Below are 13813 nucleotides of genomic sequence, written 5' to 3' on the forward strand. Positions count from 1 at the left end.
CGGGGACGGGGGATGGGAAGGGGGAAATGGTAGGAAAAGGGTAGGGACAGAGGGATGTGTAGGTACGTTGGGGTGAGGACAGGGGAGGGGTGGGGACGGGGAGGAAGGACAGATCTGCATGAGGGGTCAGGTATGAAGGGAGGGAGTGTGAGGACAGTACGGAGGAGGGTGGGGTGAGGAACAAGTGTGACGGTTGATGTGCATTCGACACTAATGGAGTCTCTACCACTTCGCCAGTTTGAACTCCTGTATTTCCCGACCTGCTTCCTGAGTCACAGCGCTCAGTACAGGTGGTGAGTGTTGGCTCGGACCCCATAGTTATCTCCCCGTCCCCCCCCGTCCTCTCCTCCCCCCCCCGTCCTCTCCTCCCCCCCCCCCGTCCTCTCCTCCCCCCCCCCGTCCTCTCCTCCCCCCCCGTCCTCTCCTCCCCCCCGTCCTCTCCTCCCCCCCGTCCTCTCCTCCTCCCCCCCGTCCTCTCCTCCTCCCCCCCCGTCCTCTCCTCCTCCCCCCCGTCCTCTCCTCCTCCCCCCCGTCCTCTCCTCCCCCCCGTCCTCTCCTCCCCCCCCCGTCCTCTCCTCCCCCCCCCGTCCTCTCCTCCTCCCCCCCCGTCCTCTCCTCCTCCCCCCCCGTCCTCTCCTCCTCCCCCCCCCGTCCTCTCCTCCTCCCCCCCCGTCCTCTCCTCCTCCCCCCCCGTCCTCTCCTCCTCCCCCCCCGTCCTCTCCTCCTCCCCCCCGTCCTCTCCTCCTCCCCCCCGTCCTCTCCTCCCCCCCCGTCCTCTCCTTCCCCCCCCCGTCCTCTCCTTCCCCCCCCGTCCTCTCCTTCCCCCCCCGTCCTCTCCTTCCCCCCCCGTCCTCTCCTTCCCCCCCCGTCCTCTCCTTCCCCCCCCGTCCTCTCCTTCCCCCCCCCGTCCTCTCCTTCCCCCCCCCGTCCTCTCCTTCCCCCCCCGTCCTCTCCTTCCCCCCCCGTCCTCTCCTTCCCCCCCCGTCCTCTCCTTCCCCCCCCGTCCTCTCCTTCCCCCCCCGTCCTCTCCTTCCCCCCCCCGTCCTCTCCTTCCCCCCCCGTCCTCTCCTCCACCCCCCGTCCTCTCCTCCACCCCCCGTCCTCTCCTCCACCCCCCCGTCCTCTCCTCCACCCCCCGTCCTCTCCTCCACCCCCCGTCCTCTCCTCCACCCCCCCGTCCTCTCCTCCACCCCCCCCGTCCTCTCCTCCACCCCCCCGTCCTCTCCTCCACCCCCCCGTCCTCTCCTCCACCCCCCCGTCCTCTCCTCCACCCCCCCGTCCTCTCCTCCACCCCCCCGTCCTCTCCTCCACCCCCCCGTCCTCTCCTCCACCCCCCCGTCCTCTCCTCCACCCCCCCGTCCTCTCCTCCACCCCCCCGTCCTCTCCTCCACCCCCCCGTCCTCTCCTCCACCCCCCCGTCCTCTCCTCCACCCCCCCCGTCCTCTCCTCCACCCCCCCGTCCTCTCCTCCACCCCCCCCGTCCTCTCCTCCACCCCCCCGTCCTCTCCTCCACCCCCCCCGTCCTCTCCTCCTCCTCCCCCCGTCCTCTCCTCCTCCCCCCCCCCGTCCTCTCCTCCTCCCCCCCCATCCTCTCCTCCCTTTCGTTCCTTTTCTCTCTCTGTCCCACCCCTCCCCCTCCCCCAGTCTCTCTGGTACTGATTTTCGTCACCCTCCCCCCCCAGGTATCAGACAATATACCAGGCTGGTGTGTTTGTATCAAGATCATCTGCAAAATGCTTTCGAATTCATCGTATCTGGATTCCCGCAGTCTTACAGGTATTATCATCCTTATGTGATGGGGGGATGGTGTGGACGGGGGGGGGGTTGCGGGCGGCTTCACTTTATTTCTGACCCCAGGAGTGTGATGGGATGGTGTGGAGGGAGCCTCTCTCTGTATATGACTGTTACCTTGTTCTCTTTCTCAGTTTGTGAATTTGTTTTTCCTGCTCTCCGTGGTTTGGTTTTCATATCTGCCAACGATCTGGATTGTGTTCGTCATTATCCTGTACGAGGGTCTGCTTGGAGGAGCAGGATATGTGAACACCTTCAACAACATTACTGAGGAGGTGAGTCTCCCCAGGAAGGGAGGAGGTGTTGCTGTTGGAGAGGGTGTGGAGGAAATCCTCAGCATTTGTTTGGGTTAGAGAGAGAGGGGCAAATCAGCCAGGGTTCCTGCTCCCCATCACTGCCCAGTATCGCCTGGGTTAGAGAGAGAGACGGGCGAATCACACATTCCAGTGGCCACATCGCATGCATGTAATTTGCACAGAACAACAGATGCAGCAAAAGCAACAGAACAGCAGTAAAATAAAAAATCATTAAAACTATCCCCTTTCCTCCCCACCTACACCCTCGCACAACTTCAGGACTGGCCTCCATTACTGCAGACTCTGAGACGTCAGGAACCCACCCTCCAGTCCTTGGCCCGGACTCTCAGACGTCGGCCTTCATCGACCAAGCACACATAAAAACATAAAAAGAAATAGGAGCAGGAGTCGGCCATCTGGCCCGTCGAGCCTGCTCCGCCATTCAGTAAGATCATGGCTGATTTGGCTGTGGATTCGTCTCCACCTACCTGCCTTAATTCCCCAACTGTGCACACAGAACTTGGAATCTCTACCTCTGGACTTGACTCTTCAATGTCCAGCTTTGTCCTCTGAACCTCGGCGATGTCATTCAGTACGTGAAGCAGAGTCTGAGCACCGTTACTGTTCTGAGAGAGGGAGATAATGAACTGGGGTTCCTGTGGGCTCTCCCAGGGGCAGTTTATCTTTTTCCATTGAGTGTATCTCCTCTAACACTTTCTTTCACACCCTCTCTCCCCCCAGACCAGTGACCGGGAGCGAGAATTTGCTATGGGAGCAGCCAGCATCGCGGACACGATGGGAATTGCCATTTCTGGCGCAGTTGCTCTCCCCTTCCACGACTGGCTGTGCCGACTTGGCTGACACTCACACCCCAGCCCCTCTGGCTCTCTCCCCTCCTCCCTCTACATCTGCTCTACCCCATTCTCCTGGGCTGGTTACTCAGGGACTGCTCATGGGTGGGCTTTAGTGTTTCATCTCGTCCATGTCTCTCTGAACCTTTGCTGGCCACGTACCTGTCTGAGTGCCTGACTCAGCCACTTCCTCTGGCAGCTCGCTCCATCAGCTGGTGGGTGAAAAAGCTGCCCAAGGGGCCTTATTAAATCTTTCCCCTCTCATCTTAAACCTCTATCCTCTGGTTCTTAATTCCACAGCCCTGGGGGAAAAGACTATGTGCATTCACCCTGTCTGTGCCCCTCATGGTTTTATGCACGTAAGTTCACCTCTCAGTCTCCTACACTCCAGGGCGTAAAGTCCCAACCTGCCCAACCATCTCCATAACCCAGTCCCTCGAGTCCTGGAAGCACCCTCGTAAATCCCCTCTGCATTCTTTCCAGCTTCACGGCATCTTCCTCGTAGCAGAGTTGCCAAAAGTCAACACAGTAGTCCAAGGCAACATACACAGAGTGCTGGAGCAGCTGAGCGGGGGTCGACTGCTCATCGGGACTCCCAGGTGTGGTCTCACCAATGTCTTGTACAACTGCAACATAACGTACCAGCCCTGACTGATGAAGGCCAGCATGCCAAATGTCACCTTCTTCACCCTGTCTACCCGTCACTCCAATGTTGGGGAACCTGGGTGCTCTGGAGACGGTGGAATGGATAATGAGTCTGGTTTATTATCACTGACGTGCTGTGAAATTCGTTGTTTTGTGCAATACAAACAAAACACTCTAATAAAGAAACAAACAGTGCAAGCGAGCTGCTGTTTGTGGTTCAATGTCTGTTCGGAAATCTGTGGCAAAGGGGATAAAGCTGCTCCTGCATGATCAGGCTCCTGTTCCTCCTCCCTGATGGTAGTCGTGAGAGGATGTGTCCTGGTTTTTAATGGACACTGCCTCATGAAGAGGTCCTTGATGGTGGGGAGGCTTGTGCCTGTGGTGGAGCTGGCCAAATCTTCAACCCTTGTTCAGTCTCTTGCGATCCTGTGCACTGGCATCTCCAGACTAGACGGCATTGCAATCAGTCAGAATGTTCTCATCTGTAGAAATTTGGTGACCTATCAAACTCCGAACGTAGAGCCACTGAATCACCTCCTTCATGATGGCGTCCTCTGAGATGCTGACACCCAGGAGACTGAAGCTGGTCACCCTTTCCACCACTGTTCCCTGTTCCCCCCGGGTCCACAATCAATTCCTCGGTTGTACTGATGCTGTGACACCACTCAACCAGCCGATCTATCTCGCTCATTCAGATTCCAGGGAAACTTGGCTATGTGGATTCAGAATTGACCACAGCTTTTCCATAGAAGGCAGGGGCTGGAGGTCAGAGACCAGTGGTGCTTCACAGGAATCTATAAGGAAGGATCTCGACCTGTGAGACATCAGCCACTGATTTGGAGTTGCTGCCTCAGTAAAGACTCCCTGTCCTTCTCTCTCTCCCCCCTCTCTCTCCCCCTCCCCCCTCTCTCTCCCCTCCCCCCTCTCTCTCCCCTCCCCCCTCTCTCTCCCCTCCCCCCCTCCCCCTCCCCCTCTCTCTCCCCTCCCCCTCTCTCTCCCCTCCCCCCTCCCCCTCCCCTCCCCTATCTCTTTTTCTCTCTCCACTCCACTAGTGGGGAGGAGAGTAGGGAGAATCTAATCACTGGAGAAAGGGATGGGAAGGGAGAGCTGGAGAGAGGGGGATTACAGGAAAAAAACTGCCAGAGATGTGACAGAGATGGGAGGGAGGTGAGGAGAGATGTCAAGTCACCTTTTATTGTCATTTCGACCATTACTGCTGGTACAATACATAGTAAAAATGAGATGTTTTTTCAGCGCCAGGCTGTTACATGACACAGTACAAAAACTAGATTGAACTACATAAACAACACAGAAAAAAAACTACACTAGACTGCAGACCTACCCAGGACTGCATAAAGTGCATAAAACAGTGCAGGCATTACAATAAATAATAAACAAGAGAATAGGGCAGTAAGATGTCAGTCCAGGCTCTGGGTATTGAGGAGTCTGATAGCTTGGGGGAAGAAACTGTTACATAGTCTGGTCATGAGAGCCCAAATGCTTTGGTGCCTTTTCCCAGATGGCAGGAGAGAGAAGAGTTTGTATGAGGGGTGCATGGTGTCCTTCATAATGCTGTTTGCTTTGTGGATGCAGCGTGCATTGTAAATGTCTGTAATGGCGGGAAGAGAGACCCTACTATCCGCTGCAGGCTCTTGCGATCCGAGATGGTGCAATTCCCAAACCAGGCAGTGACGCAGCTGCTCAGGATGCTCTCAATACAACCCCTGTAGAATGTGATGAGGATGGGGGGTGGGAGATGGACTTTCCTCAGCCTTCGCAGAAAGTAGAGACAAGGATGTGAGGTGAGGGGTGGGGATACATCATTTTTCTGGCTGTCTAGCTTGTTCTTGGGACTGGGAAAACATTCATATCCCTTCTGCCCTCCCCTCCTTACTCTGACCTCTCCCAACTCCTCCCTTCTCTCCATTCCCCTCCCCCCCGGTTCTCCCACCCCATAGAATATGGAGTTCAAGGTTGGTTGCTGCGGGATGAGTGTTCGGGGACTCAGGGTTAAATGTTAAGGGTCAGTGGTGTTGAGCAATGCAAGACATAACAGTTTGGCACTGATTAAAAATTGGTTTCAATATTTTTTGGGGGGCGGGGTAATGTTTACGTATTCGCGGTCAGGGCCCCCGGTTCCCGCTGCCGCCTGCATAAAAGATGGCGTTGAACATCCGGCAGCTCGCTGTTCGCGCCCATCAGAAAGATGGTGACTAGCCACTTACGATTTCCGGTCTCAGTACGTCACTTCCAGCAAGAAGGCTCCGGCAGCGTGTGGGTAACAGTGAGGTTGTGAGGGGATAAATTGGAGGGAGGAAGATAGTGAGGGAAAGAAAGTGACCTACGGAGGGAGGTGGGTCGTGAGCGGGTGGCGGAGGAGAACAAACGGGGTTGGGGAGGGGAAGATAGAGGGAAGGAGTGTTGGGGGAGAGGGAGGGAGGTTGGGGGAGGGGGAGGGAGTAAGGTTGAAAGAGATGTGGGAGGAGGAGGATATAGTGAGTGAGAGTGAAGAGGAGGTTAGAGGGAGAAGGATGGTGGGGAACAGGATGGAGGTTGGAGCTGGAAGAGGGAAGGTCAGGCTGGAGAGTGGTTGGAATGGAGAAGGCCTGTGGGTAAGGGGACGGCAGTGGGGAAGATTGATGAGGGGGGTATCTGGGGACCATGTCACAGGAGAAATGGGGGGAAACAGTGGAAGTTGGAAGAGAGGGGAGTTTGGGTGGAGGATGAAAGTCAGGCTGGTGAGAGGGTCACTGTGGAGGCAGGTCTCAAGGAACAGAGGAGGTTGTGGATGTTTCAGGACTGGGGTTCACTCCCCTCTCCTCTCTTCCCACAGGTGCCACCATGTCTCGATTCTTTGCCACTGGCTCGGACAGTGAGTCCGAATCCTCGTCCTCCGGGGAGGAGGTGCTACCCAAGGCAGGGGCAGGAGGCTTCTCTCGACAGTAGGTGGTGGAGTTGACTGGGGTTTAGAGGTTGGGGGTGGGGAGAGCCAGTCATCACCCACCCCTCCCTCCATCCCTGGGAATGGGGTTGGAACATGCATCAGGTTGGCCAGTGGGTGAGGGCAGGGAGACGGGGTTGACCATTCCCATCTGCAAAAGATAGATTAGTTTTATTTGTTCTGTGTACTGCCCACACGATATACAGTAAAACACTCGGCCGCTGCTGGGTGAAGCCCACCAAGCTTCCATAGCACGTCCAGAAGCATACAGCTTTGGGATGTGGGAGGGTACCGGAGTTGCGGAGAGGATGCCCAAGCTCCTTACGGATACCAGTGGGAACAGAACCCCAGTGGCTGGCGCTGTAAAGTGTGTTAACTGTGACACTGACACCACCCTGAAAGTGGCTGAAACAGTTGACAAGTTGCTTAAGAAGGCGTGTGTGTGTGACATGACTGCCTTCATCATTCACAGCACTGGGCTTTGTTGGGGACAGGTCGAGCCTCCCAAACCAGATTGGTTTTTCATTGTCACAGGTACCGGGGTGCAGAGAAGAGCTTGTCTCACATACAGTTCACACAGGTCAGATCATTACACAGTGCACTGGGGTAGAACAGTAATAGAATGCAGAATAGAGTGTTCCAGCTACAGAGAAAAGGCGGCACAGGGAGACAATAAGGTGCAAGGGCCTCGACGAGGTGGATTGTGAGGGCAAGTGAGTTTTATTGTACTAGGGAACTGTTTAATAACAGTGAGGTAGAAGCTGTCTTTGACCCTGGTGGTACTTGTTTGCAGTCTTTTGTATCTTTTGCTGGATGGGAAGAGGGAATGTCTGGGTGGGGAGTGTCTGTGATGATGCCAGCTGCTATACCAAGGCAGTGGGAAGTTAGACAGAGTCCATGGAGGGTCAGGTAGATTCTGTGATGTGCTAAACCATGTCCACAACCCTCTGTGGTTTCTTGTCATGGGCAGAGCAACTACCGTACGAGTGGTGATGATTCATCCAGACAGGACACTCTGGTGTATCTGCAAGGGTCGTGGGGGGGAGGGTGTTGTCAAATTTATTGTTTTAGATGTACATCATGGAACAAGCCCTTAGACTCAGCAATCCACTGATTTAAAGCGAGCATAATCACTGAACAATTGATTACTTTCTAATTGGTACGTCTTTCGATTGCGGGAGGAAATCCTCACAGTCACAGCGAGTACATTCAAACAGACGGCTCTGAACTCTGACGGCCCGAGCTGTAATGGTGTCACGCTAATGGCAACGCTGCTGTGGAGTCTCTGAGGAAGTAGAGTCACAGGGGTGTGAGTTTTCTTGTCTGTGACATGGGTGCTTGGGCCAGGACAGGCAGTTGGTGATGTTCATACCTGTAGCTCGGCAGCCCCAGGGAGAAGGAAGAGGGGGTAGGCAAGGTCTGTCAGCTGCTGAAATTCTGAGCTGTCTCTGCACCTTCCTCTCCCCTCCAGGCCTTTGTTGGTCAGTGATGAAGAAGAAGATGCCAAGAGAGTGGTGCGGAGCGCCAAAGACAAGAGGTGAGTGACCGTGATAGCCTTCCCGTTCCCACCACGCCTCTCCTCCACCACACCTTCCCAGTCCCTCCTCACCCTCTCCCCTCTTCTCTCCACCACTCTACATATCCCTTCCTCTCTACACCCTCCCTGCCTCCCCCTCCTTCCATCTCTCCCTGCTCCCTCTTCCTCATCCCCTTGCCTCCCTATCTTACCTGTCCATCTCCCTCCCTCCATGCGTAAGGTTCGATGAGCTGATGAACATCATTAAGACCATCCGCAATGCAATGAAAATCCGGGACATGGCCAAGTGTTTGGAGGAGTTTGAGAGTCTGGGCAAGGCTTACCTCAAGTCCAAGAGCATCGTAGACAAGGAGGGCATCCCCAAATTCTACATCCGCATCCTGGTCGATCTAGAGGACATGGTGAACGAGGTGAGGCCCCCTTGCTCCCCACCTCCTTAAGCAACTGCCACCCCCTTAGCCCTCAATCTCCTTACTCTTCCCTCATTCCCTTTTGTTGCCCTCCTCCTGGGTGCCTCGAGTGAGAGGCAGCAGAGCTCTTGATGGAACCGATTAAATTTCAGCCTGATACAGCTGAAAAGCACAACTGCTTCCAAGGTCAGTACAGTTAACAAAGATGTCTTAATGCGATTAAGTGAACTATCGCTGCTTAGAGCTGACAGAAACAATGCAGAGTGTGGACACACTCCTCGTCAGATTCCACGTAGGAAATGTGGCTGCAGGTCAGGGATACAAGTGCGATTGAGGAAACGGGGTTTTAAGCTCCCTAGACTGACTATCTCACAGCCAAATTTCTGGTGAATAAAATTGATCTCAGCTGAATCAGAGGGATATTAAGACCGCATGTGTCCTTTGTTTCATGGAATCCTGGTTAACCCCTTCTGTACTGGATGCAACAATTCAGATTGATGGGTTTATTAAACACTGTGAGGACAGATCTATAGAGTCTCTCAAGAGCTGAGGTGGAGGTGCCCCATGATCAACTCTTCCTGGTACAGAAATTCTGGTGCTGTCCCAACTCTGCTCACCAGACCCGGAATATCCAGCAGGGAAGTGCCGTCCTTTTTACCTCCCACAGGAGATTTCCGGGATCATTTTGGTGGCAGTGTACATTCCACCTCGGGTCAATGTCAATCAGGCTTTAGATGATTTCAACAACATGCGCGAAACAGCGCATCCTAACACCTTCACCACTGTTTGGGAGATTTTAACCAGGCCAGTCCGAAAAAATCACTAAGCAATTGCCATTAACAGATCACTTGCAATACCAGTGAAAATAACACACTGGTTACAGCACCATCAAGAATGCCTACCGTGCTATTCCATGTCCTCACTTCAGGAAGTCTGATCACCTGGCTGTACTTCTACTCCCAAGTATAGGCAGAGACTGAAGACTGCCGCACCAGTAGTGAGGACCAAGGAAATATAGACAAGGGAAGCAGAGGAACGCCTACAACACTGCTTTGTATTGGTGGACTGAACTACGAGACTGTATTCAGGGATTCATCTTCCAACCTGGATGCATATGCTGCAATTGTTACTGACTTCATTAAAACGTGTGTGGATGAGTTTTGCCTACAAAGATTTACTATACATTCCCAAACCAAAAGCCATGGATGAACCAGGAGGTACGTTATCTGCTGAAGACTAGATCTGTGGCATTCAAGTCTGGCAACCCAGGCCTGTACCAGAAAACCAGGTATCATTTGCAGAGGGCTATTTCAAGGGTGAAGAGATGATTTTGAATGAGGTTAGGGCGACATCAGATGCACGACAACACTGGCAGGGTTTGCAAGACATTACTTCCTACAAAGCAAAACCCTATAGTATGAATGGCAGCGATGTTTCACTACCAGATGGACTCAATGCCTTCTATGCCCACTTTGAAAGGGAGAATATAACTACAGCTATGAAAATTCTTGCTGCAACTGATGACCCTGTGATCTCTGTCTCAGAGGCTGATGTTAGGCTGTCTTTGAAGAGAGTGAACCCTCACAAGGCGAAAGGTCCAGATAGAGTACCTGGTAAGGCTCTGAAAACCTGTGCCAACCAACTGGTGGGAGTATTCAAGGACATTTTCAACTTCTCACTGCTATGGCTGGAAGTTCCCACTTGCTTCAAAAAGGCAACAATTATACCAGTGCCTGAGAAGAATAATGTGAGCTTCATTCATGACTATCACCGGATAGCACTGGTCTATTTATTTATGACTTTATTTCTTACATCCTCTTCATACATGAGGAATAAAAATCTTTACGTCTCTAAGTGTGCCATGTGCAATTTATAGTAATTTGTAAAACATAGTATGTATAGGATAGTTAATATAACAGAAATACAATTATATCAGCATGAATTAATCAGTCTGGTGGCCTGGTGGAGGAAGATGTCCCGGAGCCCGTTGGTCCTGGCTTTTATGCTGCGGTACCGTTTCCCAGATGGTAGCAGCTGGAATAGTTTGTGGTTGGGATGACTCAGATCGCCAATGATCCTTCAGGCCCTTTTTACGTACCTGTCTTTGTAAATGTCCTGAGTAGTGAGAAGTTCACATCTACAGATGCCCTGGGCTGTCTGTACCAGAGTCCTGCGATTGCGTTCCCATATCTGGCAGTGATGCAGCTAGTCAGGATGCTCTCAATTGTGCCCCTGTAGAAAGTCCTTAGGATTTGGTGATCCACACCAAATTTCTTCAACTGTCTGAGGTCAAAGAGGTGCTGTTGTACCTTTTTCACCACACAGCGAGTATGTACAGACCAAAGTGAGATCCTCGGTGATGTTTAAGCTGAGGAACTTAAAGCTGTTCACCCTCTCAACCCCAGATCCATCGATGTCAATAAAGGTTATCCTGTCTCTATTCCTCCTATAATCCACAACCAGCTCCTTTGTTTTTGCAATGTTGAGGGAGAGGTTATTTTCTTGACACCGCTGTGTCAGGGAGATGACTTCTCTGTAGGCTGTCTCATTATTATTTGAGATTAGGCCAATCAGTGTAGCATCTACAGTGATGAAATGCTTTGAGAGGTTGGTCATGACTAGACTGAACTGCCTCAGCAAGGACCTGGACCCATTGCAATTTGCCTATCGCCACAATAGGTCAATGGCAGACGTAATCTCAATGGCACTTCACATGGCTTTAGACCATCTGGACAACACAAACACCTACGTCAGGATGCTGCTCATCAACCATAGCTCAGCATTTAATACCATCATTCCCACAATCCTGATTGAGAAGTTACAGAACCTGGGCCTCTGTACCTCCCACTGCAATTGCCAACTTCCTAAGCAGAAGACCACAATCTGCAGATTGGTGATAATATCTCCTGCTCGCTGACGATCAACGCTGCTGCACCTCAGGGGTGTGTGCTTAGCCCACTGCTCTACTCTCTCTATACCCATAACTATGTGGCTAGGCATAGCTCAAATACCATCTGTAAAATTGCTGATGATACAACCATTGTAGTTAGAATCTCAGATAGTGACGAGAGGGCTTACAGATATACCAACTAGTGGAATGGTGTCACAGCAACAACCTTGCACTCAACATCAGTAAGATGAAAGAGCTGATCGTGGACTTCAGGAAGGGTAAGGAACATATACCAATCCTCATTGAGGGATCAGAAGTGGAGTGAATGAGCAGTGTCTAAGTTCCTGGGTGTCAAGATCTCTGAGGACCTAACTTGGTCCCAACATATTGATGCAGCTATAAAGAAGGCAAGATAACAACTGTACTTCATTAAGAGTTTGAAGAGATTTGGCATGTTAACAAAAACACTCAAAAACTATAGATTTACTATGGAGAGTATTCTGACAGGTTGAGTCACTGTCTGGTGTGGGGAAGGGCGGTGCTACTGCACACTGAAAGAAGTTGCAGAAGGTTGTAAATCTAGTCAGCTTCATCTTGGGCACTAACCTGCAAAGTACCCAGGACACCTCTAAGGAGCGGTGTCTTGGAAAGGCAGCGTCCATTATTAAGGACCTCCAGCACCCAGGGCATGCCCTTTTCTCACTGTTACCATCAGGTTGGAGATACAGAAGCCTGAAGGCACACACCCAGCGTTTCAGGAACAGCTTCTTCCCCTCTGCCATCCGATTCCTAAATGGACGTTGAATCCATAAGCACTACTTCACTTTTTTTCATTTTTAAATGTGTATGTGTGTGTGTATATATATACTTTGTGTTTTTGCGGGATTTTTAGTTTAATGAATATGCGTATACTGTAATGATTTACCTATTATTATTTTATTTTTCTCTTCTATATTACGTATTGTGTTGAACTGCTGCTGCTAAGTTAACAAATTTCACTTCACATGCCGGTGATAATAAACCTGATTCTGGTTCTGGCAGGTGTGGGAGGATCGGGAAGGCAGGAAGAAGATGAACAAGAATAACTCCAAGGCCTTGGCCACCATGAGGCAGAAGATCCGGAAGTACAACCGGGACTTCGAACAGGAGCTCATCGCCTACAGAGAGGTGGGAGGGAAATCCTGGTCAGGGCATCCCAAATGCCTGACAGGTCTCAGTACAGTCTAACGGGAGGAGAACCCTGCCTGGGATTTTCAGTGCGGGCAACAGGAGAAGAACCCTGCACAGGGCTCTAACAGAGGGAGAACTCTCCCCACACTGTGGGGGATCTCTACCACAGGGCAGAGTCACGGGGTGGGGACGGCTGATATTCAGAGAGGAGAGAACATCTTCCTCCACCCAATCTCTGATGTTCCTTTCTTATTCCAGAACCCGGAAAAGTCTGCTGACGAAGAGGAAGAAGTGGAGGAGGATGAAGGTCAGAACACCTCCTCCCCCCCACCCCAACCATATCCCTCACCGACATTCACTGAGGTCTGCCGTCCCCATCTCCCCGCCTCTCGCCCTGCAGCCTCTGTGCCCCACCTGCCCTCCTTCACCCAAAATCAAACATCCTCCGACTATGGTGTGAAACTGGAAAAGTAATACATTCAAATCCCCTTCCTCCTTTTTCTCTCCCCCCCTCTCCCCTTCATCTCCTTTTCCTCCTCTTTCCCACCCCTACAGAATCCTCAGAGGAAGAGGAGGACGAAGATGAGATGACAGCTGCAGTCTTCCTGAAGAAGAAAATGGAGGCTGTACCAGAGCCCAAGAAGGCAGCCAAGGCCCTGGAGGTCAGAGTTCACCTTTGGATTTTATCTCCTGAATTTCTTCTGACAGTTGTCCCCTTCTCCTCCTCTGTGCTTCCCCTTGCATTCCTCTGAGAACTGGGGTAACGTCAGAGTCACACAACATGGAACCTGGTCTGTGCCAACACAGATCCCATCTGAGTCAGTCCCATTTACTTGTGTTTGACCCGAATCTCCTAAACCATTCATCTACCTGTCTGAGTGGCTTTTCAATGTTGTAAATGTACCTTCCCAGAATGGGCCACTTTCTGGGTGGAAAAAGTTTTCCCTCAGGTCTCTATTAAATCTCTCCTCTCTAGCCTTAAACCTGTGCCCTCTGGTTCCTGATTCCCCAGCCCTGAGGAAAAAGACTGCACATTCACCCTATCTGCTCCTCGTGGTTTCTTCTGTAAGGTCTTCTACGCTCCAAGGAATAAAGTCCCAACCTGCCCAACTCCTCCATAACCGTCTCTCGAGTCGTGACAACATCCTCATAAATCTCCTCTGTACTCTTTCCAGAGGGTGACTAAAACTGTACTCAGTACTCCAAGTGCGGCTTCACTAATGTCTTGAACGACCTCAACGTGATGTTCCTGCTCTTAAAACACAGAACATTAGAATACAGC

The 13813-nt window shown here is 52.0% G+C and overlaps 2 protein-coding genes across 2 annotated transcripts in view; both read left to right on the forward strand.

Annotated features, from left to right (window-relative positions):
* cln3 (CLN3 lysosomal/endosomal transmembrane protein, battenin) overlaps window positions 1-3783 on the forward strand; it is a 16865-nt gene extending 13082 nt beyond the window's left edge. Inside the window, 4 exon segments of the mRNA XM_059953163.1 lie at window positions 179-293; window positions 1683-1776; window positions 1926-2066; window positions 2829-3783. Coding sequence (XP_059809146.1) covers window positions 179-293; window positions 1683-1776; window positions 1926-2066; window positions 2829-2948 — 470 coding nt within the window. The 3' untranslated portion in view covers window positions 2949-3783.
* A 1811-nt stretch (window positions 3784-5594) lies between these two features.
* eif3c (eukaryotic translation initiation factor 3, subunit C) overlaps window positions 5595-13813 on the forward strand; it is a 37567-nt gene continuing 29348 nt past the window's right edge. Inside the window, 7 exon segments of the mRNA XM_059953336.1 lie at window positions 5595-5857; window positions 6417-6525; window positions 7996-8061; window positions 8282-8471; window positions 12403-12528; window positions 12790-12838; window positions 13087-13193. Of these exon segments, the coding sequence (XP_059809319.1) occupies window positions 6425-6525; window positions 7996-8061; window positions 8282-8471; window positions 12403-12528; window positions 12790-12838; window positions 13087-13193 (639 nt within the window). The 5' untranslated portion in view covers window positions 5595-5857; window positions 6417-6424.

This window comes from Hypanus sabinus, chromosome 29, assembly GCF_030144855.1.
Source record: "Hypanus sabinus isolate sHypSab1 chromosome 29, sHypSab1.hap1, whole genome shotgun sequence".
Taxonomy (NCBI): Eukaryota; Metazoa; Chordata; class Chondrichthyes; order Myliobatiformes; family Dasyatidae; genus Hypanus; species Hypanus sabinus.